Source organism: Cetorhinus maximus, chromosome 14 (assembly GCF_964194155.1).
Source record: "Cetorhinus maximus chromosome 14, sCetMax3.hap1.1, whole genome shotgun sequence".
NCBI classification, from domain to species: Eukaryota; Metazoa; Chordata; class Chondrichthyes; order Lamniformes; family Cetorhinidae; genus Cetorhinus; species Cetorhinus maximus.
Window position 1 is genome coordinate 113204351 of NC_135892.1, and position 24391 is coordinate 113228741.

General features: G+C 45.8%; 1 protein-coding gene across 3 annotated transcripts in view; it reads right to left on the reverse strand.

The window, feature by feature from the left end:
- Nucleotides 1–16207: 16207 nt before the first annotated feature.
- Nucleotides 16208–24391, reverse strand: part of phactr2 (phosphatase and actin regulator 2) — a 132942-nt gene continuing 124758 nt past the window's right edge. For all 3 annotated transcript variants that reach the window (XM_078557498.1, XM_078557497.1, XM_078557495.1), the window contains 4 exons: nt 23049–23110; nt 21733–21870; nt 20483–20559; nt 16208–19607 (listed from right to left, as the gene is read on the reverse strand). In XM_078557498.1, the coding sequence (XP_078413624.1) occupies nt 19592–19607; nt 20483–20559; nt 21733–21870; nt 23049–23110 (293 nt within the window). In that variant the 3' untranslated portion in view covers nt 16208–19591. The remainder of the gene's footprint in view (nt 19608–20482; nt 20560–21732; nt 21871–23048; nt 23111–24391) is intronic.

Genomic DNA, 24391 nt, shown 5'->3' on the forward strand with positions numbered 1-24391 from the left:
GCCCAAACACTCCCTTCAAGTGAAGCAGCATTTCACTTGCATTTCCCCTAACTTAGTCTACTGCATTCGTTGCTCCCAATGCGGTCTCCTCTACAATGGAAAGACCAAACGCAAACTGCGCGACCGCTTTGCAGAACACCTGCGGTCTGTCCGCAAGAAAGACCCAAACCTCCCTGTCGCTTGCCATTTTAACACTCCACCCTGCTCTCTTGCCCACATGTCTGTCCTTGGCTTGCTGCATTGTTCCAGTGAAGCCCAACGCAAACTGGAGGAACAGCACCTCATCTTCCGACTAGGCACTTTACAGCCTTCCGGGTTGAATATTGAATTCAACAACTTTAGATCTTAAACTCCCCCTCCCCCCATCCCCACCCCGTTTCTCCCCCCCCTTTTTTTTCCAATAATTTATATAGATTCTTCTTTCCCCACCTATTTCCATTATTTTTAAATGTATTTCCATCCATTGTTTTATCTCTACCTTTTAGCCTTTTTTGATTCCTTCACCCCACCCCACCCCCACTAGGGCTATCTGTACCTTGCTTATCCTGTTTTCTAGCCTTAATTAGCACATTCCTTTAGATAATATCACCACCTTCACCCCTCCAGCCTCCGCATTCAAAGGATCATCCTCTGCCATTTCCGCCAACTCTAGCATGACGCCACCACCAAACACATCTTCCCTTCACCCCCCCCGGCGGCATTCCATAGGGATCGTTCCCTCCGGGACACCCTGGTCCACGCCTCCATCACCCCCTACTCCACAACCCCCACCTATGGCACCTCCCCATGCCCACGCAGAAGATGCAACACCTGCCCCTTCACTTCCTCTCTCCTCACCGTCCAAGGGCCCAAACACTCCCTTCAAGTGAAGCAGCATTTCACTTGCATTTCCCCTAACTTAGTCTACTGCATTCGTTGCTCCCAATGCGGTCTCCTCTACAATGGAAAGACCAAACGCAAACTGCGCGACCGCTTTGCAGAACACCTGCGGTCTGTCCGCAAGAAAGACCCAAACCTCCCTGTCGCTTGCCATTTTAACACTCCACCCTGCTCTCTTGCCCACATGTCTGTCCTTGGCTTGCTGCATTGTTCCAGTGAAGCCCAACGCAAACTGGAGGAACAGCACCTCATCTTCCGACTAGGCACTTTACAGCCTTCCGGGCTGAATATTGAATTCAACAACTTTAGATCTTAAACTCCCTACCCCCATCCCCACCCCGTTTCTTCCCCCTCCCTTTTGTTTTTTTCAATAATTTATATAGATTTTTCTTTTCCCACCTATTTCCATTATTTTTAAATCTACAACTAATACCTTATCAGTCTTTCCACCCCATCCCCACTAGAGCTGTACCTTGAGTGTCCTGCCATCCATTCTTAATTAGCGCTTTTCTTAGATAATATCACCACCTTCAACACCTCTTTGATCCTTTTGTCTGTGGCATCTTTTGATTATCTGCTCCTATCACTGCTTGCTTGTCCCTACAACCACCCCACCCTCAACTTCTCTCCCCCCGCCCCCCACCTTAAACCAGCTTATTTTTCACCTCTCTCCTAACTACACTCAGTTCTGTTGAAGGGTCATGTGGACTCGAAACGTCGACTCTTTTCTTCTCCGCCGATGCTGCCAGACCTGCTGAGTTTTTCCAGGTAATTCTGTTTTTGTTTTGGATTTACAGCATCCGCAGTAGTTTTTTGTTTTTATCACCACCTTCAACACCTCTTTGTCCTTTTGTCTGTGACATATTTTGGTTATCTCCACCTATCACTGGCCCTCTATCCAGTTCTCCTTGTCCCAGCCCCCCTTAAACCAGCTTATATTTCACCCCTTTTCTATTTTTCCTTAGTTCTGTTGAAGAGTCATTCGGACTCGAAACTTTAACTGTGTTCCTCTCCGCAGATGCTGCCAGACCTGCTGAGTTTTTCCAGGTATTTTTGTTATTGTTTGCAATGTGAGGCTCTGGCACTAGGTGGTGGCATGAGCTCAGTACCAAGAGAACAACTTCTCAATGCAATTAACACAAGACAAACAGTGGATGCTAATGTCAAGTTGCAAAGGTTCAAACAAAGTCTCTGGTTTTTAATGCTACATAATACATGATGTTGAAACATAATAGATACTGACTCAGATTTAATGTGCACTGATTGTCTTATCATCTGTTTGGCTGAGTCAGTGTTCTGGCTATTATCCCCTGCATCCAATTTAAACTGACATTTCGGTGCTGCATTAAAGGAGTTCCCTATTATTAGAGGTGCCATCCCTCTGGATGGTGATTAACCTTGCTAGTAAAGACCTGTTTGCTTTATAATATGAAAAATGCATTCGCACATATTGAATAAGGTCAGGTGAAAGTGTCCTGGCCAACATCCCTCCCCACTCAAAACCACCCAGAACATTTTAAAGCATCAACTATCTCACCATTGTTTGTGGGAGCTTGTTGTGCACAAATTAGCTGGCAGCCTTCCCCACATTGCAACAGTGACTGGGTTTCAAAAGTACTTCATTGGCTGTGGAGTGTTTTGCAAGGCCCTGAAGACATGATAAGATATTATATAAATGCAAGTTTTTTCTTAATATTTTACATAATAGTCAATCCCATGATATTGCAAATGGCTAGTTAAGACCAAGTGATATTTCCAACAGGAATGGGGTTAGGGCTGGGGGTAAATCAAGTAGGAACATAGGCTTAATTCAGTCCTTAATTTAAAGTCAAACAATCTCTGAGTTTTTATATTTCCATTGTAAATTCTGACATTCACATTTATAATGCTAACTGCCTATGTAAACATGTCACGTTGTAATTATACCCATCTACCAGTGGTGGTGATGCAATGCCTCCATTGGAGAGAAGGGGTACAATTATAGCCTGACATGTTTTACAAAGAGTTAGAGAAATAACCGCACAGAAACGCCATTCTCTCTCCATTCTTCATCTCACCCTATCAGTATAAACTTCTAAATAAAAACAGAAAATGTGAGAAAAACTCAGCAGGTCTAGCAGTATCTGTGGAGAGAGAAACAGAGTTAACCTTTCGAGTTCAATGTGACTCTTCTTCAGAAATAAGTTTCTTCTACATTCTCTCTACACCTCCTCCATCAAACCACTTCATCATTTTAAAGACCTCTATCAAGTCTCCCCTCAGCCTTCTCTTTCCTGGAGCAAAGAATCTCAGCCTGCTCAATCTTTCCTGATAGTTATAACCCCTGACTTCTGGTGTAATTCTTGTAAATTTTTTTTCCACCTTCCCTAGTGTTTCTATATGTTTTTTATAATGTGCTTCCATGAAAAGAGGAATAGGATTATAATGGAAAAGAGTTAATCAGCAGTGGATGCAGGTTTTTAATGTGTTCATGGCCGATCTCTGTGGCATGATCAGAGAAAACAGTTGCTCTCTTTCCTGTCTCTATTACTGTTTCTCTCTCTGTCTCTGTTTTTTTGTTCCTTCTCTCTCTCTCTCTCTCTCTTTCAGTTCATTTTTCCTAACTTTGGAGTAGGAGTAGGTAGGTAGTATGGAGATGGGTGTCACAGTGTTATAACTGCAGCCTGAATTTTGGGGTGAGGGATGCAGTAACAACATAGCACCCAGAGCCTTCCATCCTACTCCTGACCCTATTGCTCATCAACCCGTCAGCCCTTCACTTCCATGTGTCTCCTGGTTCTTCCTACATTACAACAGTGACAGAGAATAGTCCACTGGCCATGAATCACTTTGAGACATCCCAAGGCTGTGAAAGATGCTGTAAAGTTGTGAATTCTGTATCACTGCCTGGTGAGGTCCTGCTGATCACACAGACAACATTCAGATAATCTGCAGTGGCTCATACTGGGGTTCCATGACAATAAGGACTGAGTGGTTCAAGAAGGCAGCGCTCCAACACCTTCTGAAGGGCAATTAGGGGTGGGCAAAAAATGCCAGCCTTACCATCAACATGCAGATCCCAAGGATAAGTGTAAAGGCTGGACAAGAGTGAAATAAAGAGTATTTTAAGACTGTGTTTTTTTGCTGTGCATTGCCCCAGGATATTATGATACACCCAGTTGGCAAAGTTGTAGTTGTGAGGAGCCCAGTGACAAGAGCCATTAATTTAGAGCTAATCATAAGTGTTACTACACCTCAGTGTTATTCCAATGCTCTTGGAGTCAGACTTCCAGCTTTCACCTTCTACCCTCTGTAGCCTTGAGCTCATCCAAAATCCCGCTATCCTCGTCTTAACTTGCTCCAAATCCAGTTCACTAATCTCCCCTGTGCTCGCTAACTTATATTGTTTCCTAGTCCAGCAATGTCTCGATTTTAAAATCTTCATCCTTGAATCTTGCTGAAAAGAGAGACATGTTGCTGAAACTTTCTGCCTTGCACTCATCAGGACAAACACAAGAATGCCAAATTTCAAATGATCACAATAATTTATACTACATGAGAAAAGGGTGCTGATTGGTTAGCAAGTCGACTTTGATTGGCCGAGGCATTGCAATGTAGGAAGCAATGGGGAATGGGAGACTTCCAAACTCCCTGGTAATTCAAAAAAGGCACAAGGCTTGAACATATTCCTTTTTTGTTTTGCAGAGGACAGGGACCCTGTGTGTCTGTGTTCATCCTTGCTTTCAAATCTCTCAATGGCCTTGCCCCTCTCTATCTCTGTAATATACCCCAGGCCTAGAACACTTCAAAAACACTGTCATCTTCCAATTCTGGTCCATCTTGTTCTTCTCAAATTTTCATGCCATGCCTTCAGCTGCCTGGGCCCTAAATTCAGAATTCCTGCCCTAAACCTCTCTGTCTCTCTATTGCCTTCTCCTCTTTGTTGCTCCTTAAAAAACCTCCCTCTTTGACAAGCTTTTGGTCCCACTATCTCTTTAAGGGGCTTAGTTTCAAATGTTGTTTGATAATGCTCCTGTGAAACACCTTGGGGAATTTTTACTATGTTAAATGTGCTCTATAAATGCAAGTTATTATTATTAGTTAGGTGTAGAGGGATCCTTCTCCATTAAGAGAATTTCTCACAAGATTATAATTGAAATAAAAGACAGTGAAATACAAACAAGTTGCCTGTTGTAGACACTCTGCCCAGACTATGAGGGATGTGGAGATATTAAGTTTTTAAAAATTTGTGTGGAACAAAGTCTTTTTCCAGACCAGGTAACATGCTGACAGGTTACTCTGTGGTGCCAAAGAAGAACTTAACGGGTTTCAGGAATTGCTAATTGATTCCCAGGATAATGGAGGTTTAGTTTTCCGTGAACTGGAGTGTGAGACTGATACTTTTTCAATTTTAGTTTGAGAATAAAACAGCAGCACAATTGCTGGAATTCTGAAAGGGGAGATGGCAAATGAGGAACATTTGGAGCTACATTGCAATGCCTCGGCCAATCGGAGTCAACTTGCCAACCAATCAGCACTCTTTTCTCCTGTAGTATAAATTATTGTGATCATTTGAAATTTAGCATTCTTGTGTTTGCCCTGATGAGTGCAAGGTGGAAAGTTTCCGCAACACATCTCCCTTTTCAGCAATATTCAAGGCTGAAAATTTTAAAATCGAGACATTGCTGGACTGGGAAACAATGTAAGTCAGTGAGCACAGGGGAGATGAGTGAACTGGGTTTGGAGCAAGTTAAGTTTGGAGCAACATCGGACAAGGGATATTACAGGAGGATGATCTGCTGTTCACTCATCTCTCACACCCTTGGCCGAGGGTGGGAGTTCCACAGCTGCAATTGGAGATTGGGGCTTGGGGTATGCGGCAACAGGGGACCTCACTGCAGGTTTACAGAAAAGAAATGGGGGCCGAACCTCCATGGGAATCTCTTCATTTCTAGTTGTAACATTGGTGAATATTTAACAGAAGGACTCAAGTTAATACAATAACTTTATTTACCACCTTAAACACAAAACAATTCCCAATGTGCCTCACAGGACTGTTATCCAATAAGATTATTAGATATCGAGCCACATAAGGTGGTATTAGGGCAGCAATAGCCTAAAGCTTGGTCAGTTTAAAGGAAGATATGGCAGTTGAGAGGTGAAGAGGTTTAGGGAGGGAATGGTGTAGGGGGCAGGATGTCGTTCAGACATATGGGAAAACTGAACCCAGAAGGGCCACTTGAACTCAGTGCTAAGTTCAAACAGACTCATTTTCACTGGAGCAAGGACCATTTCCTGCAGTGTGTGGCTTACAATTTTTAAGGGTAGATGTGACTGTTTGTAAAGGTGGATAAGTTCTGTGAAACTGTCAATCTGTCAAGTTATTCCCTTCTCTGTAAGTTTTGAAGAAAAAAAACAGCCTGCTATGTCTCAGAGTTAAAAAAAATCGGTGCTTGCAATTTCAATATTTGTTTGTTAACATAAGCCTGAGGGCTATCATTTATAGTATTATTACTGCTTGACTACTTCCACAACCTATCATTACCACAATGGTGGGGAGGGTGGATAGTGGGGAGAGTGCTATCATTTCACTGCTTGATTGACAGCTCCAAGTGGTTGTAAAGGGTTTAGAGGTCTATGATGTGGGTCTATGAATACAAATGTTTGCTTTTTTATAAGGGATTAAGTACTTGAAAGGATTTTAATGTATTGATTGGGCTTTTATCAATGGGAGTGTTTTTTAATATACTGAACTCTGTAATATATACTTGGAACTTATTTTACTTAATCACTGCATGGCTCCTGAGGTCTACCCATGGTGGGTACTAGGTGAGTTGGCATGGTAGGTGGAAAGGCAAAGGGTGGTTGGTGGGAGGCATGGGTAAGCATGAGTTGGCACTAAGTTACCACAGGGGCTATAAGGAGCCATGGGGGTTGGTAGAGATACAATGGTTGGCATGGAGAGTATGAGGGGCCATGGGGTTGGTGTGATCTCACCAAGACACTGTACAGCTGCAGTAAGACATCCTTGCTCCTGTACTCAAATCCTCTCGCAATGAAGGCCAACATACCATTTGCCTTCTTAACTGCTTGCCGCACCTGCATGCTTGCTTTCAGTGATTGGTGTACAAGGACACCCAGGTCCCTTTGTACATCAACATTTCCCAACCTATCACTATTTAAATAATACTCTGCCTTTCCATTTTTCCTACCGAAGTGGACAACTTCACACTTATCCAAGTTATGCTGCATCTGCAATGTATTTGCCCACTCACTCAACCTGTCTTAATCGCCTTGAAGCCTCTTAGCACCCTTCTCATCGCTCACATTCCCACCAAGTATGTGGAAAACCTGCTCAGAAAATGTAGCAACTCGCCCAACTATTTGGTCGATTCATGCTGGGCAGAACCAGGCATAGGTAAGATAGGGCGTAAAGGAATATCGCTTTTGAGAACCATACAGGACTTGCATCTCGGTAGCAATGCCGTGTCCATGTGCTCGTTCGACATTGCTAGCTTATTCACCAACATACTGCTCAAGAAAGCCATAGACATTTGCACCTCATCACTATATCACAGCGATCTAGATGTGTTGCCATTGTTTGAATCGGTATTCATTAAACTTATGAACTCAGCAACCTGTGCAGTTGAGTTTAGTGTGTGTCCAGATAGATGGTGTTGCCATGGGACCCCCTCCAGGCCCAGCTCTCACAAACATCTTTGTCAGTTTCTACGAGAAACAGGTTTTTGATGGAATGATACCTAACCTCCTGCCCTTTGCATATTTCCAATATATAGATGATATGTTTGCTATATTTGAACCCACAGCTGCAAGTAAGAATTTCCTTACGCACCTTAATGGCTCCATCCTGTGCTCACCTTTGAAATGGAGCAGTCAAATGACCGTCCCTTCCTTGATGTGCTAGTTGAGAAATCTGCCAGGGGTTCTCTACTATTGTCTACCGCAAGCCTACCTTCACTGGTCAACATACTCATTGGAATTCCTACAGTTCTATGCGCTATAAGATTGGCCTTATCAGCAACCTCGTAAAAAGACCCGAACCATCTGCTCACCGTGCTTGATGCTGAAGTAAGGTGCATCTATTCTATTCACCAAGGCTCCTTCAACAGCACCTTCCAAACCCACAGCCACTACCATCCAGAAGGACAAGGGCAGCAGACACATGGGAACACCACCACCTGGAAGTTTCCCCTCCAAGCCACTCACCAGCCTGACTTGGAAATATATCGCCGTTCCTTCACTGTCGCTGGGCCAAAATCCTGGAACTCTCTTCCTAACAGCACTGTGGGTGTACCTACACCACATGGACTGCAGCTCTTCAAGAGGACAGCTCACCACCAACTTCTCAAGGGCAATTAGGGATGGGCAATAAATGCTGGCCCAGCCAGTGAAGCCCACATCCCGTGAATGAATAAAAAGAACCCTGCGGGATAATGGCATCCCTGATCAGATCTTTGCTCACCGAATAGCACACAAACTCATGAATGGGCCTAAGGATGCCACTTCAGTCCTGAGAAGTGCCCAGTCTACCTCAGAATACCCTGGAAAAATTTGAGGAACAGGTGAAGCTAACCGTTGCACACTGCTACTATGCAGTAGCAACACGGGTGGTATTCTCCATTAACAAGATGTTGCCGTCAAGCCAAAAAGGTGTTTGGCTTTTCACACAAATGAATAAAATGCTATATGAATTCAGTGCCAGTGTGATGCCAGGTATGTACACTGTACGTCCCAATGACTAGCAGATCGGATCAAACAGCGAGTCCCTTTGGCTGTTCACAACAGGCAAAGTACTGACTGTACCCAACCAGCCTGTGCTTGCAAAACCCAAGACTGAGTGTCCAACATTAGATGTGATTCCGTGATTAAACGTGATTAAACAGCCCTGATTGTGCTAAGAATTACATTGACAACCAATTTATGATTATCAGTTGGGCTCATAGTGTGGATCACTTATCCATGCTAGAAGCTACATATATTCACACACAGGACCCTGTACTTTGCAGACAGAAGGAGTGTCTCCATGCATTGCACATTTTTCAATTGAACAAAACCTTGGAGAACAGCCATTCCCTGGTTCATTTCCAAATGGCAATGCCTGGTTTGAATTTAAACTAAAGCCTGACAATTAATTGCTCCCTGGTGCATTCTCCATGACAACTCATCTACAATCACAGTCCACTTGCCAACCAATCAGCACTCTTTTCTCATGCAGTGTAAATTGTTGTTTCCTTTATAATTGGTATTCTTGTGCATTGATGAGCGCATGACGAAAAATTTTGACAGCTTTTTTCAGCAATATAGTGCCATTCACAGCCACTGGTTGTCTCAAAGTCCTCCACAGTCAACAAAGTACTTTTTTGAAGTGTAGTCACTGTTGTAATGTAGGAAATATGGCAGCCAATTTACAAACAGCAAACTCCACAAACAACAATTTGAATGTCATCAGATAATCTGTTTTTGTGATTTTGACCGAGGGATAAATATTGGCCCGGACACCAGGGATAGTTCCCTTGGTCGCCTTTGAATTAGTGCTATGGGGTCTTTACCTGGAGGGCAGACAGGGCCTCAGTTTAAAGTCTTATTGAAAAGACAGCACTTCAAACAGTGCAACACTCCTCAGTACTGCACTGGGAGTGTGAATCTTTGTTTTTGTGCTCAAGACCTGGAGAGAGGACATGAACCTGCAACCTTATGACTCAGACAAGAGGGTGCTACCAACTGAGCCATGTCTGATACCTAAGCAGTATTGCACCGAGCTGGAATTGTGTGAAATGTTGGTACACTAATGAGCACGGCTGTGTTTTTGTGCAATATTGGTATAGTGGTGGACACAGCTGGAATTGAATGTGATACTGGTAGTGGTGAGCACAGCTGGAATTGTGTGTGATTCTGGTAGTGGTGAGCACAGCTGGAATTGTATGTGATGCTGGTAGTGGTGAGCACAGCTGGAATTGTGTGTGATTCTGGTAGTGGTGAGCACAGCTGGAGTTGTGTGTGATGCTGGTAGTGGTGAGCACAGCTGGAATTGTATGTGATGCTGGTAGTGGTGAGCACAGCTGGAATTGTAGGTGATGCTGGTAGTGGTGAGCACAGCTGGAATTGTACGTGATGCTGGTAGTGGTGAGCACAGTTGGAATTGTATGTGATGCTGGTAGTGGTGAGCACAGCTGGAATTGTGTGTGATTCTGGTAGTGGTGAGCACAGCTGGAATTGTGTGTGATTCTGGTAGTGGTGAGCACAGCTGGAATTGTATGTGATTCTGGTAGTGGTGAGCACAGCTGGAATTGTATGTGATGCTGGTAGTGGTGAGCACAGCTGGAATTGTATGTGATGCTGGTAGTGGTGAGCACAACTGGAATTGTGAGTGATTCTGGTAGTGGTGAGCACAGCTGGAGTTGTGTGTGATGTCGGTACAGTAGTGAGCACAGCTGGAATTGTGTGTGATGCTGGCACAGTGGTGAGCACAGCTGGAATTGTGTGTGATACTAGCACAGTGGTGAGCACAGCTGGAATTGTGTGTGATGTCGGTACAGTAGTGAGCACAGCTGGAATTGTATGTGATGCTGGTAGTGGTGAGCACAGCTGGAATTGTATGTGATGCTGGTAGTGGTGAGCACAGCTGGAATTGTATGTGATGCTGGTAGTGGTGAGCACAGCTGGAATTGTATGTGATGCTGGTAGTGGTGAGCACAGCTGGAATTGTGTGTGATGTCAGTACAGTAGTGAGCACAGCTGGAATTGTGTGTGATGCTGGCACAGTGGTGATCACAGCTGGAATTGTGTGTGATGTCAGTACAGTAGTGAGCACAGCTGGAATTGTGTGCGATGTCGGTACAGTAGTGAGCACAGCTGGAATTGTGTGTGATGCTGGTAGTGGTGAGCACAGCTGGAATTGTATGTGATGCTGGTAGTGGTGAGCACAGCTGGAATTGTATGTGATGCTGGTAGTGGTGAGCACAGCTGGAATTGTTTGTGATGTCGGTACAGTAGTGAGCACAGCTGGAATTGTGTGTGATGCTGGCACAGTGGTGAGCACAGCTGGAATTGTGTGTGATGTCGGTACAGTAGTGAGCACAGCTGGAATTGTGTGTGATGTCAGTACAGTAGTGAGCACAGCTGGAATTGTGTGTGATGCTGGTAGTGGTGAGCACAGCTGGAATTGTATGTGATGCTGGTAGTGGTGAGCACAGCTGGAATTGTATGTGATGCTGGTAGTGGTGAGCACAGCTGGAATTGTATGTGATGCTGGTAGTGGTGAGCACAGCTGTAATAGTGTGTGATACTAGTACAGTGGTGAGCACAGTTGGAATTGTGTGTGATGTCGGTACAGTAGTGAGCACAGCTGGAATTGTGTGTGATGCTGGCACAGTGGTGAGCACATCTGGAATTGTGTATGATGTCGGTACAGTAGTGAGCACAGCTGGAATTGTGTGTGATGTCGGTACAGTAGCGAGCACAGCTGGAATTGTGTGTGATGTTGGTACAGTAGTGAGCACAGCTGGAATTGTGTGTGATGTCAGTACTGTAGTGAGCACAGCTAGAACTGTGTGTGATGTCGGTACAGTAGTGAGCACAGCTGGAATTGTGTGTGATGCTGGCACAGTGGTGAGCACAGCTGGAATTGTGTGTGATACTAGCACAGTGGTGAGCAGAGCTGGAATTGTGTGTGATGTCGGTACAGTAGTGAGCACAGCTGGAATTGTGTGTGATGTTGGTACAGTAGTGAGCACAGCTGGAATTGTGTGTGATGTCCGTACAGTAGTGAGCACAGCTGGAATTGTGTGCGATGCTGGCACAGTGGTGAGCACAGCTGGAATTGTGTGTGATGTTGGTACAGTAGTGAGCACAGCTGGAATTGTGTGTGATGCTGGCACAGTGGTGAGCACAGCTGGAATTGTGTGTGATACTAGCACAGTGGTGAGCACAGCTGGAATTGTGTGTGATACTAGCACAGTGGTGAGCACAGCTGGAATTGTGTGTGATACTAGCACAGTGGTGAGCACAGCTGGAATTGTGTGTGATGTCGGTACAGTAGTGAGCACAGCTGGAATTGTGTGTGATACTAGCACAGTGGTGAGCAGAGCTGCGTCCCATGCTGTGATTCAAGTTTAATTCCCAATAAGAACATTAAGTGGCAGGGGAGCTCTGTGGAGCACTCTTGCCTCTAGATGTGCTCATTCCTACTCCAGGGCTTGAGACATGGGCCGGAATTTCCTGGCCACGCGTGGCACGACCCGCGTAGGTGACGCGGTGACCCAGCCAAAAGTTCGCTGACTCTCGGTGGGACTGGACGATCCCAGCAGCAGGCGGCGCCGGAGAATCCGCCCATGATCTGACACGTGAAAGCCAAACACCTTTTGCCTGCTTAGCTTTAGGTAAACGACCACATGGTTTTATATGAAGAGGAGCAAGGGAGGCCTGACAGCACCTACCCCTCATCAGCACCATCACAGCAGAATAACTGGTCATTTATCACTTTGCTCTTTGTGGGATCTTGCTGTGCCACAGATTGGCTGCCCCGTTTTCTGTGTTACAACAATGACCACACTTTGAACATACCTCACTGGCTGTGAAGATTTTGGGATGTGCTGAGGTTGTGAAAGGTGCTGTACAAATCCAAATCTTTCTTTTATTGGCTCCTGAACTTGTCCATTTTGCCACCCACTCACCCCCATCCTCGAGGCTGAATTTTATGCTCCTCCACCCTCGGATGGGCTTCCCAATGGGTTCTCGCCCACATTGACCTCTCTGAAATTTTATGCAGGGGTGGGTGGGGCCTTGGTTGGCCCACCTGCCCTTGACCCAGTTAAGGACCTTAAGTGGTCAATTATTGACCACTTAAGGGCCGAATCCCGCCAAACCTCAATTTCAGGCTGGCGGGAAAATAAATTGGGTTCAAGATTCGGGTGGGAAGGTGGGGCGCCTCCATCAGCAGGTTCCCCTTTAACACCGGGCCCCTCCCACCACAACCTTTTGGTCCAGTAACCACAGGACCCCCAACCCTGCCAAGTGAGGGGCGGAAGTCCTGCCTCCAGCCAATTAACACCCTGTGGAGCGTGAAATGGCTGTGGGGCGGGAAGGGGAACCCCGACATCCTAAAAACGCTGGCCTTGGTGTGTAACCCATGCTGAACTTTGACATGTAACTCAGACTTTTTTTTAAATTCGCTCATGGGATGTGGGTGTCACTGGCTGGGCCAGCATTTATTGCCCATTCCTAATTACCCTTGAGAAGGTGGTGGTGAGCTGCCTTCTTGAACCATGTGGTGTAGGTACACCCACAGTGCTGTTAGGGAAGGTGTTTCAGGATTTTGACCCAGTGACAGTAAAGGAACGGCGATATATTTCCAAGTCAGGATAGTGAGTGGCTTGAAGGCGAACTTCCAGGTGGTGATGTTCCCATGTGTCTGCTGCCCTTGTCCTTCTAGATAGTGGTGGTCGTGTGTTTGGACATGTCTAAGGAGCCTTGGTGAATTCCTGCAGTGCATCTTGTAGATGGTCCACACTGCTGCTACTGTGCGTCGGTGGTTGAGGGAGTGAATGTTTGTGGATGGGGTGCCAATCAAGTGGGCTGCTTTGCCCTGGATAGTGTCGAGTTTCTTGAGTGTTGTTTGAGCTGCACTCACCCAAGCAAGTGGGGATTATTCAATCACACTCCTGTGTTGCGCCTTGTAGATGATGGACAGACTTTGGGGAGTCAGGAGGTGAGTTATTTGCCGCAGGATTCTTAGCCTAGTATTTATATGGCTAGTCCATTTCAGTTTTTGGTCAATGGTAATCCCCAGGATGTTGAGAGTGGGGGATTCAGCGATGGTAATGCCATTGAATGTCAAGGGGCGATGGATTCTCTCTTGTTGGAGATGGTCATTGCCTGGCACTTGTGTGGCATGAATGTTGCTTCCCGCTTGTCAGCCCAAGCCTGGATATCGTCCAGGTCTTGCTGCATTTGGACATGGGCTGCTTCAGTATCTGAGGAGTTGCGAATGGTGCTGAACATTGTGCAATCATCAGCGAACATCCCCACTTCTGACCTTATGATGGAAGGAAGGTCATTGATGAAGCAGCTGAAGATGGTTGGGCCAAGGACACTACCCTGAGGAACTCCTGCAGTGATGTCCTGGAACTGAAATGATTGACCTCCAATGACCCCCTCCTTTGTGCTAGGTATGACTTCAACCAGTGGAGAGTTTTCCCCCAGAATCCCATTGACCCTAGTTCTGCTAGGGCACCTTGATGCCACACTCAGTCAAATGTTGCCTTGATGTCAAGGGCAGTCACTCTCACCTCATCTCTGGAGTTCAGCTTTTGTCCATGTTTGAACCAAGGCTGTAATGAGGTCAGGAGCTGAGTGGCCCAGGCAGAACCCAAACTGGGCATCAGTGAGCAGGTTATTGCTAAGCAAGTGCAGCTTGATGACACTGTTGATGACCCCTTCCATCACTTTAATGATGATCGAAAATAGACTGATGGGGAGGTAATTGCCTGGGTTGGAATTGTCTTGCTTTTTGAGTACAGGACATACCTGGGAAATTTTCCACTTAGCCGGGTAGATGCCAGTGTTATAGCTGTACTGGAACAGCTTGGCTGGGGGTGCGGCAAGTTCTGGAGCACAAGTCTTCAGTACTATTGTCAGGGCCCATAGCCTTTGCAGTATCCAGTGCCTTCAGCCATTTCTTTATATCACATGGAGTGAATCGCATTAGCTGAAGACTGACATCTGTGATGCTGGAGACTTCCGGACAAGTCAAGATGGATCATCCACTTGGCACTTCTGGCTGAATTTTGTTGCAAATTCTTCAGTCTTATCTTTTTGATGTACTGGGCTCCCCCATCATTGAGGGTGGAGATATTTGTGGAGCCTCCTCCTCTAATGGGTTATCTAATTGTCCACCACCATTCATGACTGGATGTGGCAGGACTGCAGAGATTAGATCTGATCCGTTAGTTATGGAATTGCTTAGCTCTGTCTATCACTTGCTGTTTATGCTGTTTGGCACTCAAGTAGTCCTGTATTGTAGCTTCACCAAGTTGACACTTCATTTTTAGGTATGCCTGGTGCTGCTCCTGGCATGTCCTCCTGCATCCTGCATTGAACCAGGGTCAATCCCCTGGCTTGGTGGTAATGGTAGAGTGGGGGATATGCCGGGCCATGAGGTTACAGATTGTGGTTGAGTACAATTCTGCTGCTGCTGATAGCCCCTCATGGATGCCCAGTCTTGAGTTGCTAGATCTGCTCAAAATCTATCCCATTTAGCACGGTGATAGTGCCACAAAACACGATGGAGGGTATCCTCAATGTAAAGGTGGGACCTTATCTCCACAAGGACAGGTGGTTACTCCTGCCAATACTGTCTTGGACAGATGCATCTGTGACAGGCAGATTGGTGAGGATGAGGTCAAATATGTTTTCCCTCTTGTTGGTTCCCCCACCATCTATTGTAGGCCCAGGCTAGCAGCTATGCCCTTTAGGAATTGGCCAGCTCAGTCAGTAGTGGTGCTTCTGAGCCATTCTTGGTGATGGACATTGAAGTCCCCCACCCAGAGTACATTCTGCAGCCTTGCCACCCTCAGTGCTTCCTCCAAGTGATGTTCAACATGGAGGAGCACTGATTCATCTGCTGAGGGAGGGGCGTAGGTGGTAATCAGCAGGAGGTTTCCTTGACCATGTTTCACCTGATGCCATGAGGCTTCATGGGGTCTACAGTCGATGTTGATGGGCTCCCAGGGCAACTCCCTCACAACTGTATACCACTGTACCGCCACCTCTGCTACCCAGGGATGGTGATGTCTGGGACATTGTCTGTAAGGTATGATTCCGTGAGTCAGGCCGTTGCTTGACTTGTCTGTGAGACAACTCTCCAATTTTTGGCACAAGCCTCCAGATGTTTGCAAGGAAGACTTTGCGGGGTCAACAGGGCTGAGTTTACTGTTGGCATTTCTGGTGTGTCCGGTTTCATTCCGTTTTGACTTTCTTGCAGTGTGATACAACTGAGTGGCTTGCTAGGCCATTTCAGAGGTCACTTAAGACTCAATCGCATTGCTGTGGGCCTGGAGTCACATGTAGGCCAGACCAGCTAAGGACGGCAGGTTTCCTTCCCAAAGGATATTAATGAACCAGGTGGGCTTTTACGACAATCGACAATGATTTCTTAATTCCAGATTTTTATTGAATTCAAATTTCACCATCGATCCCAGGTCCCCAGAGCATTACCCTGGGTCTCTGGATTACTCATCCAGTGACAGTATCACTACGCTATCGCCTCCCCTTATCAACCTTTTTTTGTTGTTGGGTCAAATGATGATCACTGAATGAAGTGAAAAAAAAGTGAACATGTGATAAAATTTTATTAAAGAAATTTTGACAGGTTACAGAACGAATCAGCCAAGCCATGTACTAAGGCACTTAAAATGTGCTGTGATAAAAACCAATAGTTTAGCTTATAACATAATGTCACATTAAATACTCATAAAAGAGCTTATTATACAATGTAGGAACTTTTAACACACACAAACACACACAAGTAACCTGGGTTGGCTGTAGAAACATAACAAGAACAAAGCATGGCCTTTAAAACAGAAAGAGACTTGGGGTCTTTTTTTTTTGGAAAATATATATTTGCAACACTTTACAAAAACACGCGGACAGATTATAGAATCATTTGCCGATTCTAGACAGTGTAGTTTTTTTTCCAGTTATTTACAACCAATACAATTTATAAATCAAATTTACATTCGTTTGTTGTACATCTGTAGAGATCCTCCGTCTACAAGACGAAAGACTGCACAAAGTCAAAAGAACAATAAGGTTTTTTTTTAGCAGCTGCCAGTTTTAGGTTGTCTGTTGTGCAGGACAGTTGGGAGAAGTTGCTTTGCTTTTCCTGGAGTATCTGATCAGACATCAACAGTCAGTCTTATTGCCTGAAATACTGCCCGAGTGAAATCTAGAGCCCTGTTTGAGAGGTTAATTAATTCTGGGAACAACAGGGAGATGGGCTGATCCACGTATCTTGAAAATAAAACTGAGGCCTTTGATTTCATACTTGCAAAGTACATGGCAAACTTGTGTGGATTATTTATGCAGGAAATGCATCTTTAAAAATTCCGATATGCCAGGGCAGCATTTTACGGATTAAATCTGCGCTTTGTCTTCTCTCTCATTTTATTGTGTGTTTCAGGCCCTTTCGAAAGATACAGATCCTGTCATAAGGGATGTGGCAGGAGTGCCAGCCGTTCCTCTCTCCTGCTCCTCCGTAAGGAAGGATGTTGATAAACACAAGAGAATGGGTCCTCCTCTCCCTCCAGATTCCCGAGCAATACGAGAAGGATCAGGGATCAGAGGACAGGGAGGAAAAAAGTTGCTGTTCCCAGTGTTAGGAGGTTTATAACAGGGTTGGATAAATGTGGCAGATGTCGGAGGCAAGTCTGAATAAGCAGCTCTCAATGCAGCACAACATGGGACAGTTCACCTGGCAGCGTGCTGGGTGTGCACACCATCATGTGCCAACATCCACTTCTTCTAAGCTCGGTCACAGTTTACGTGAGGACATTAAATTCACAATCAGTTCGTGCTCCTTCAATGACCTGGAACCCTTTGCTTTCCTATTCCCCTCGCTGCCTATTTACAGGAAAGTCAAGCTTCAACAACGGGTAGCCAATCACCCACCGCATATCTGACACAAAGCTGCCCTGGTGTTTGTAACTCTGGTGTCCCATCGCAACTCATTAAAATAAATGCTCTCCTGAAACACACTCTGCCTTAAGGACTCTCTCCGCTCCCTCCTCGATCAACACCAGTTAGCCAGAGGGAACGAGGTGCACTATCAGGCAGCCCGTGTCTGTCCCTCCCTCCAATTCCCCTGCTTTCTCCCATACAGATGATTAAGTATTAAAAACAGGCTGACTGCCACAATCCATTTGGTCCTTCTCATTTCCAATTGCTTCCTTCAAGGTTAGAAACAGTAAACACAAGTGCTAAAACACAAAATTCATAAGCTGATACCAAATCTCTCTCACTTCGTCTTTTTTTGGTAACTTACGAGAAACTGAGTCAATTGGATGGAAAATGGGGAGCTCATGCTTTGGCACACTGGTATGGTGCAGGGGACATACTCAACTCCCCAACCTGCAGTAAGACATGGTGAGCCATGACTGTAGCTCATGGACCCTCTTCCCGATCAGTCTTTCAGATTGAGGCATTTTTCCCCACCCCCACTTCCTCTCCCTGATGAAAGACTCATAATTTGCAGGTGCTAAAGTCTTTGGATGATACACGTATATCTGATCCAAAAAAGTCTCCATCATTTGCCATCCTGAAGGTCACTGAGGGTGGGGAGACACCTGGGGTGGTGAGAGACTGTTGCGTCTGTGAGGCGATTGCAGAACATATATGAGGAAATGTTTGCATTTACAAAGAGCCTCCAGATCTCATCGACCACCAATTGCACCTTAGAAGGAGGCACCATTTGCCCAGGGAGCACCGCCCCCTTTGTCCCTCAAGTGAACAGCTTTCAAAGCCAGAGGGAGCTGTAAGTCAATGTGGGGTTTGGGGCCAGGTGAGTTAAAAGGCCATGGCCATTGGGTCTAATCTGCTTCAACCTATGCAGATCTCTTCCATCATTGGGCTGGTCTACTGCAGGAGGAGAAAGGCCCTATTGCAGAATGTTGCTCAACAGGTGCCTGTAAAGTTACAACCCTCCCAACCACCAGCTCTCCCTCTTCCACCCAGTGGGAAAGATGCCACTCATCCAGTCCTTGACCTGCCTCTCTACAGCTCCCAGAAGTCTGCACACACCTCTCAGCGCCAGCTTTGCAGTGAGTTCATACCTGTCTGAAAATCCCGCTCTGTCTCATTTTGTACATTTTTGTCGAGACACAGCAAAATAATAATTTTTTTTGAGTTAAAGATAGTGTCAACGAGAGCGGTCATCAAACACCCATAAATAAATATCACTGGCTTAGAAAATTAGCAGGAGGGTGGAGGTGAAAGAGAGACCAGTAACACGACATAGGCTCAGGCTAGAGACTTTGTTTTGTCCAATGTGTATTTTATGCAGGATATGAGCTGTATACGGCTTTGAGCTTTCATCAGGACAGCGTTAGAGCTCGAACAGGTAATAGCAGTCGGTTTGCTGTTAGTTACATTAAGAAACAGGTTCCCTTTTCCAGTCTGATTTGCTTCCTCACAAAAAAGTGAGGAGAGCGGAAACCAGTTAGTAAATGGCAGGAAAACATTACCCTGACCACAATTCTCAATATGGGAGAACATGACAGCGACGCACGACATCGATTATTCACCAGCTGTCTGACAGCACATTGGCAGCAAAAAGTTAATGACATTTGCTCTGCTCTGGCCGTTAAAAGTGCCCTTAATTCTGTCTGGGTTCAGTTCCGCCCTCTACTGCCATCACATCATCATCATCATCATTTCTTTCATCTTTTGTTCCCCCTCTAGTCACAACAAAAGAAGCTAGCCTGCCTCCACTGAGAAAGAATCTTTTAAAAAAATTACTTAGATATTAAAACTTCTCTTTTTTTTTGATTGTTTTTGCTGTAGTTGTTGCATGGTCAGCCCTCTGTTGAACATCTGCGTCTGACAGGAAGGTGCACAGAACACACGTTAAGTCCGGCATAGCCTCGGTAGCGATTCCACAAGCGCACCGTCTTCAATACTCGACAATATGAGTCTCTCCTGGAGCCTCTCGTTGCTTCCTTTATGGCCGATGGAACCTGGAGACAGGAGGGGAGGAGACGGGTTGAGATTTCATTCGCATCGACACCAATAACTTGTATTCCTATAGCTTTGTGGATATCGTAAGAACATTGCCAAACAAAATTTGACCCTGAGACACACAAGGAGATATTAGGACAGATGGCCAAAGGCTGGATCAAAGAGAGGAAGTCAAGGACTAGTGGGGGAGGGGAAACAGTTCTGTTATGCACCATAAATTCTATTTTTATTTCAAATGGCTCCCGGTTGTCAGCTACAGTTTGGGAGTCAGCTGCACTATTGCTTTAATGGCTGAGTAATTCTGTTGGTGTTCTTGGTTTGATCGGCCAGCAGGGGGTTCAAAGTCTGGCATTTGAGAGGTGAGGCAGAGTGTAGGATGTCTCAAGTACCTGTAAGTGACTCATGTGCTAAAGCACTGGGGGTGGTAATTGCAGTCTGAACAGCGCAAATTCATCAGCTGCCTCTCCTGCATCAGACAGGGGGAGGGAGGGAGGGAGTAGGGGGATTGTGGGAGGACCTGATGTCATAATGCAGCATTGACAACAGAAACACCAAGGACACTGATAAACAAACACAGTCTGTTGTGACAGAAGGTGAAAGGCGACCAAGAGAGTGTGAGAGAGACAGAGAGAGAGAGGGAGAGAGACAGACAGAGAGAGCGAGAGAGAGAGAGAGAGATAAACATACAGTGTGGGCAGGAGATAGAGAGGGTGAGACAGAGAGAAAGAAAGCGATGCAGTCAGAGAGAGTGAAAATGACAGAGAGAGAGAGAGAGAGAGTGAGAGAATGACAGAGCACAAGAGAAAGAGAAAAGGAGACAGACACAGAGCAAGGGCAGAGGGGGAAAATAAATGGAGCCCCAAGTCCAGCTTACCTCGTTAAATGTCGGCTTTCTTCATGGACTTCCATTTCTCGGCTTTTGAATTCATTCAGTTCTTTCCGTATTGCAGCCTTAGAGGGAGAGAGAGAAAGGAGAGGTATCACATGACTGAACACAGCAGGCCAGGAATTCAGCTGCATCTGATTACTGGCACCTTATTGAATGCTAGGAGTCCTTTAGTATCAAGCCGCATTGTTTCCAACCCATTAGCATCACAAGCCTTTCACTCTCTGCAGAATCCTGAATCAGCCTCTCCTAAGCATCCAAATCACTTTGAAATCAGCCCCACAGAATGCCATGTAATATTTATTTTGAATAGGCTGGGCTCACAGGGGAAATGTTAACTCAATTTTATATTTTCTGCTACAAGCCCTGTCCATCTCTGCCAGATGGGATCTTTCAGTGCATCTCACTTGTACTGAAGGACCAATAGTCACATCTCTGCACCCTTGTTGATTGCCAGAAATTAAAACCGCCATTATATTTCTGTCTCTGCTCCTCCCGCCAATGTAAATGTTCTTGCCCCTCCCACCAATATTGGCCAGGACATTAGGGAGAACTCCCCTGTTCCTCTTCAAAATAGTGCTAAGGGAACTTACACCCACCTGAGAGGGCAGACTGGTCCTCAGTTTAATGTCTCATCTAAAAGATGGTATCTCCAACAGTGCAGCGCTCCCCCAGTACTGGACTGAAATGTCAGCCTGGTTCACAGGCTCATGTCTCTGGAGTGAGAGCTGAAGCAACTGTGACTCAGAGGAGAGAGCGCCACCCCACTGAGCTAGAAAAATCAAACAGACTGCTCACTGTGTGCAGCAACACCCTAACTACATCGAGAAAGGTCAGCTCTACGATGACACAGCACACACTGACTACAGTACCTCCTTTCCTGATTCCAATCCTCTCTATAATAACCAGTAACTCTACATGCACAGAAACACATCAGAAAAGGGGCCCAAAACAAAACAGTCAATGAGTTGGGGAGGGGCGAGATGGGGGGAGAAAGAGACAAATTGGCCTGATTGAGATTACTGTAAATCCCTCTGCCCTCGCTGGTCTACATTAGCCCCATTAAGCGACATCTCAGTTTTAAAATTCTCACCCCTGTGTTCAAATCCCTCAAGAACCTCACCCCTCCCAATTTCTGTAACCTCCCCCAACCCCATAACTGGGATATCGATGCTCCGCCAATTTTGACTGCTGGTCTGTGTTAATCAGGATTAGCGGAAAGTGCTGCAGGTTCTCACTTTATCAGCAGGTGTCAGCCGGGTCCAGGGCTTGTCAGCTCGCCGGTCATAGTCCTGGGCCTCTGTCACCTCCACATACTCATTAAAGCGAAGGATGCGGCGAGCTTGCAACTCTGCGACTGTCGGCCTGAGGCTAAGCTGTAAGGGACAGAACAGAAAGAAAGATTGATCACTCATTAACCACAGAAGGTCTGGTAGACACTGTCAATTAAACGTTTCATCAGCAAGAAACTGGCATTGAAGAGTATAGCGGGCACCGTGCTGAATGGTACCCTCCATCACGGGCGCATGATGAGCTGAATGGCCTCTTTCTCTACTGGAAGATCCTGTGATCTTTGGACTCAGCTGTGTTATTACTTATCAAACAGGCACAGTGTCACAGTAACAAACAATGGAGTTTTGTACAAGTTTTAAAAAATTCAATGACTGGGTCCATTGAGTGACTGTATCCGGGTAACAGAGTCACAAAGGTATAGAATTATTCAGCGTGAGTGCAAAATGGCAAATCAGCAATTCTGTACGGTATGGCTTTCAATGGAGCTGAGCAGAAAAGAAGCCTAATTTGGGGGGGTGGGGGGGGTGGAATAAACTGACCACAGGTGAGGCCAGTTGCCAGATTTGCTATCAACTGATTTGTCTGACAATCAAAGAGGAACTTGCACCCAGAGTGCAGTTTCTTGTAGTAAAGTCTGAGCAGAGACTCAACCCACATTGAAGCCCAAAGATTCAAATGTCCACGTTGAGATTGGCTGATGTTATGTCTATAAAATTGTATGGTCCTCTGTTCAGTCGATACCTGGCATTTGAAATTCCACCATGAAAATAGAAATCAAATGAAATTGCTCTGCTATTTGCTCAGGCACACGGCAGGTAATGGTGCTCCTTGCTGGTGAGTATGAGTTTTGCTATGCACGCACAGCTCCTCTTAAAGCCACCAAGGCATTCCCATGTCCTGGGCAGTTAGGGAGCTACTTTAAGGGGCTCCCAAAACCCCATTCGATGACTGGACTCCCAGTCTCCACCCCCCGGGACTGTCCGCAATGGGATTTAAACCCTGCACCTTCTGACTTAGAGGCAGGGAATGTTAACAGAGAGCCGGCAGCACATGCTTTCCCAGAATGAAGCTTTGTAAATGTCCTCGTATCGTTCAAGAGAACTTTGATTGTACAGAAGATTCATTTTTTAAAAAAATCTGCTGATTTGCTTTTTCAACCGCTTGCCCCGTGTGTCCTGTTCAATCCAGTGTCTCTGAGGCAGAACCATTGGGGTTTGTTGTTCTTAAATTGCTTCAGGCAATGATGAGAAGTGAGGTTTACCTTGCGCGTCAGCCGTCTCCTGATCTCCAGTCTTTCCTCATGTTCCTCTTCTTCGTTTCGATCTGTTTTTTAAACAAAGGGAGAGGGTCAGACTCAGTGGAAGTTTTTTTGCAAAGGCAACAGCAGTCATTCAGCGCAAGGTAGACATAGGGGAATCCTGCCTCCTCTGACTTCCATTCTGACAGCTGTGACGTGTATTAAGCCACCCCTTACAGCCATGTCACTATGCGTTCCATTGCCTGTACCTTCCTATTTTTGGCCCCACGTGATGAGAGGCACACTCAGAGAGAAGGTGGGGGAGGAGGAGGGGTGCGAGGAACACCGTGGTTGGAGGAGAAACTTGAGGCTCAGACCCGGGGAGCTGCTTGGCAGGCAGTCACTGCACTGGTTGCCTCTCCTGAGGATCCTCCTCCCTCTCCTGATGTAAGGCAGGAGAACGAGAGAGATATAGGAGGTCTCCGTTTGGAAGCACAGACAGGCTTGATATATAGTGCAGGTGAGCTGAAATGTGAACTGGGTAGGAACACAAGCACACACAGACACACACTCACACACACACACATACCAGCCAAGCATTTCACTCTGCTGTGGCCTGAGTGGTCATAAGCAGTGACCATAACTCCAGGGCTAAAACAACTTGCTTTCATATAGACCTGTTCCAAGCAGCTTTCCAGGAGTGCTCGCCAACAAAGCTGGTCACTGAGCCACAAAAGGACACATTAAGGGAAAATGGAATTAATCTTGGTGACTGAGGCAGGTTTTAATGAGCAACTTAGGGGAAGAGAGAGGCAGAGAGGTTTAGGGAGACAATTCGTGAGTTAGGGCCTTGGCAGCTGGAGCTGGTGGCTTCTCTGGGATCAGGGGGTCAGAAGCCAGGAGCACAGAGACCCAGAGGCCTTCATTAATGAATGGAAGCAGGTTCACTAGTAACTTCCATGTTGGTATGTTCAAAAGGGAGTTACATAAATATGTGGAGGAGGGAAAAATGCAGGGCAGTAGAGCATGAGAAAGAGCATTATCCCTTCAGCTCACTATTAGTCCTCAAGATTCTACATTACACAGACTATTTATCTTTGCCAGTGACAGAAACACGAGTTAAAAAAATTTAATAGGATATTAATAGGACTGTTATCATCTTAAATTCCTGTGTCCTCTCCCCACCTCCTCCATCCTGCATTGACAGCAATAAAGCTTAACACTGTACAGTGAACATGGGGTTAATCTCACTGAGGCTCTGATCATCGAATGATGCAGCACAGACGGAGGCCACTCAGTCCATTGTGAATGTGCAGTTTCTCAAAAAGAGCTATTGGAATGGTCCCACTCTCCATTCTCTTTCCTCC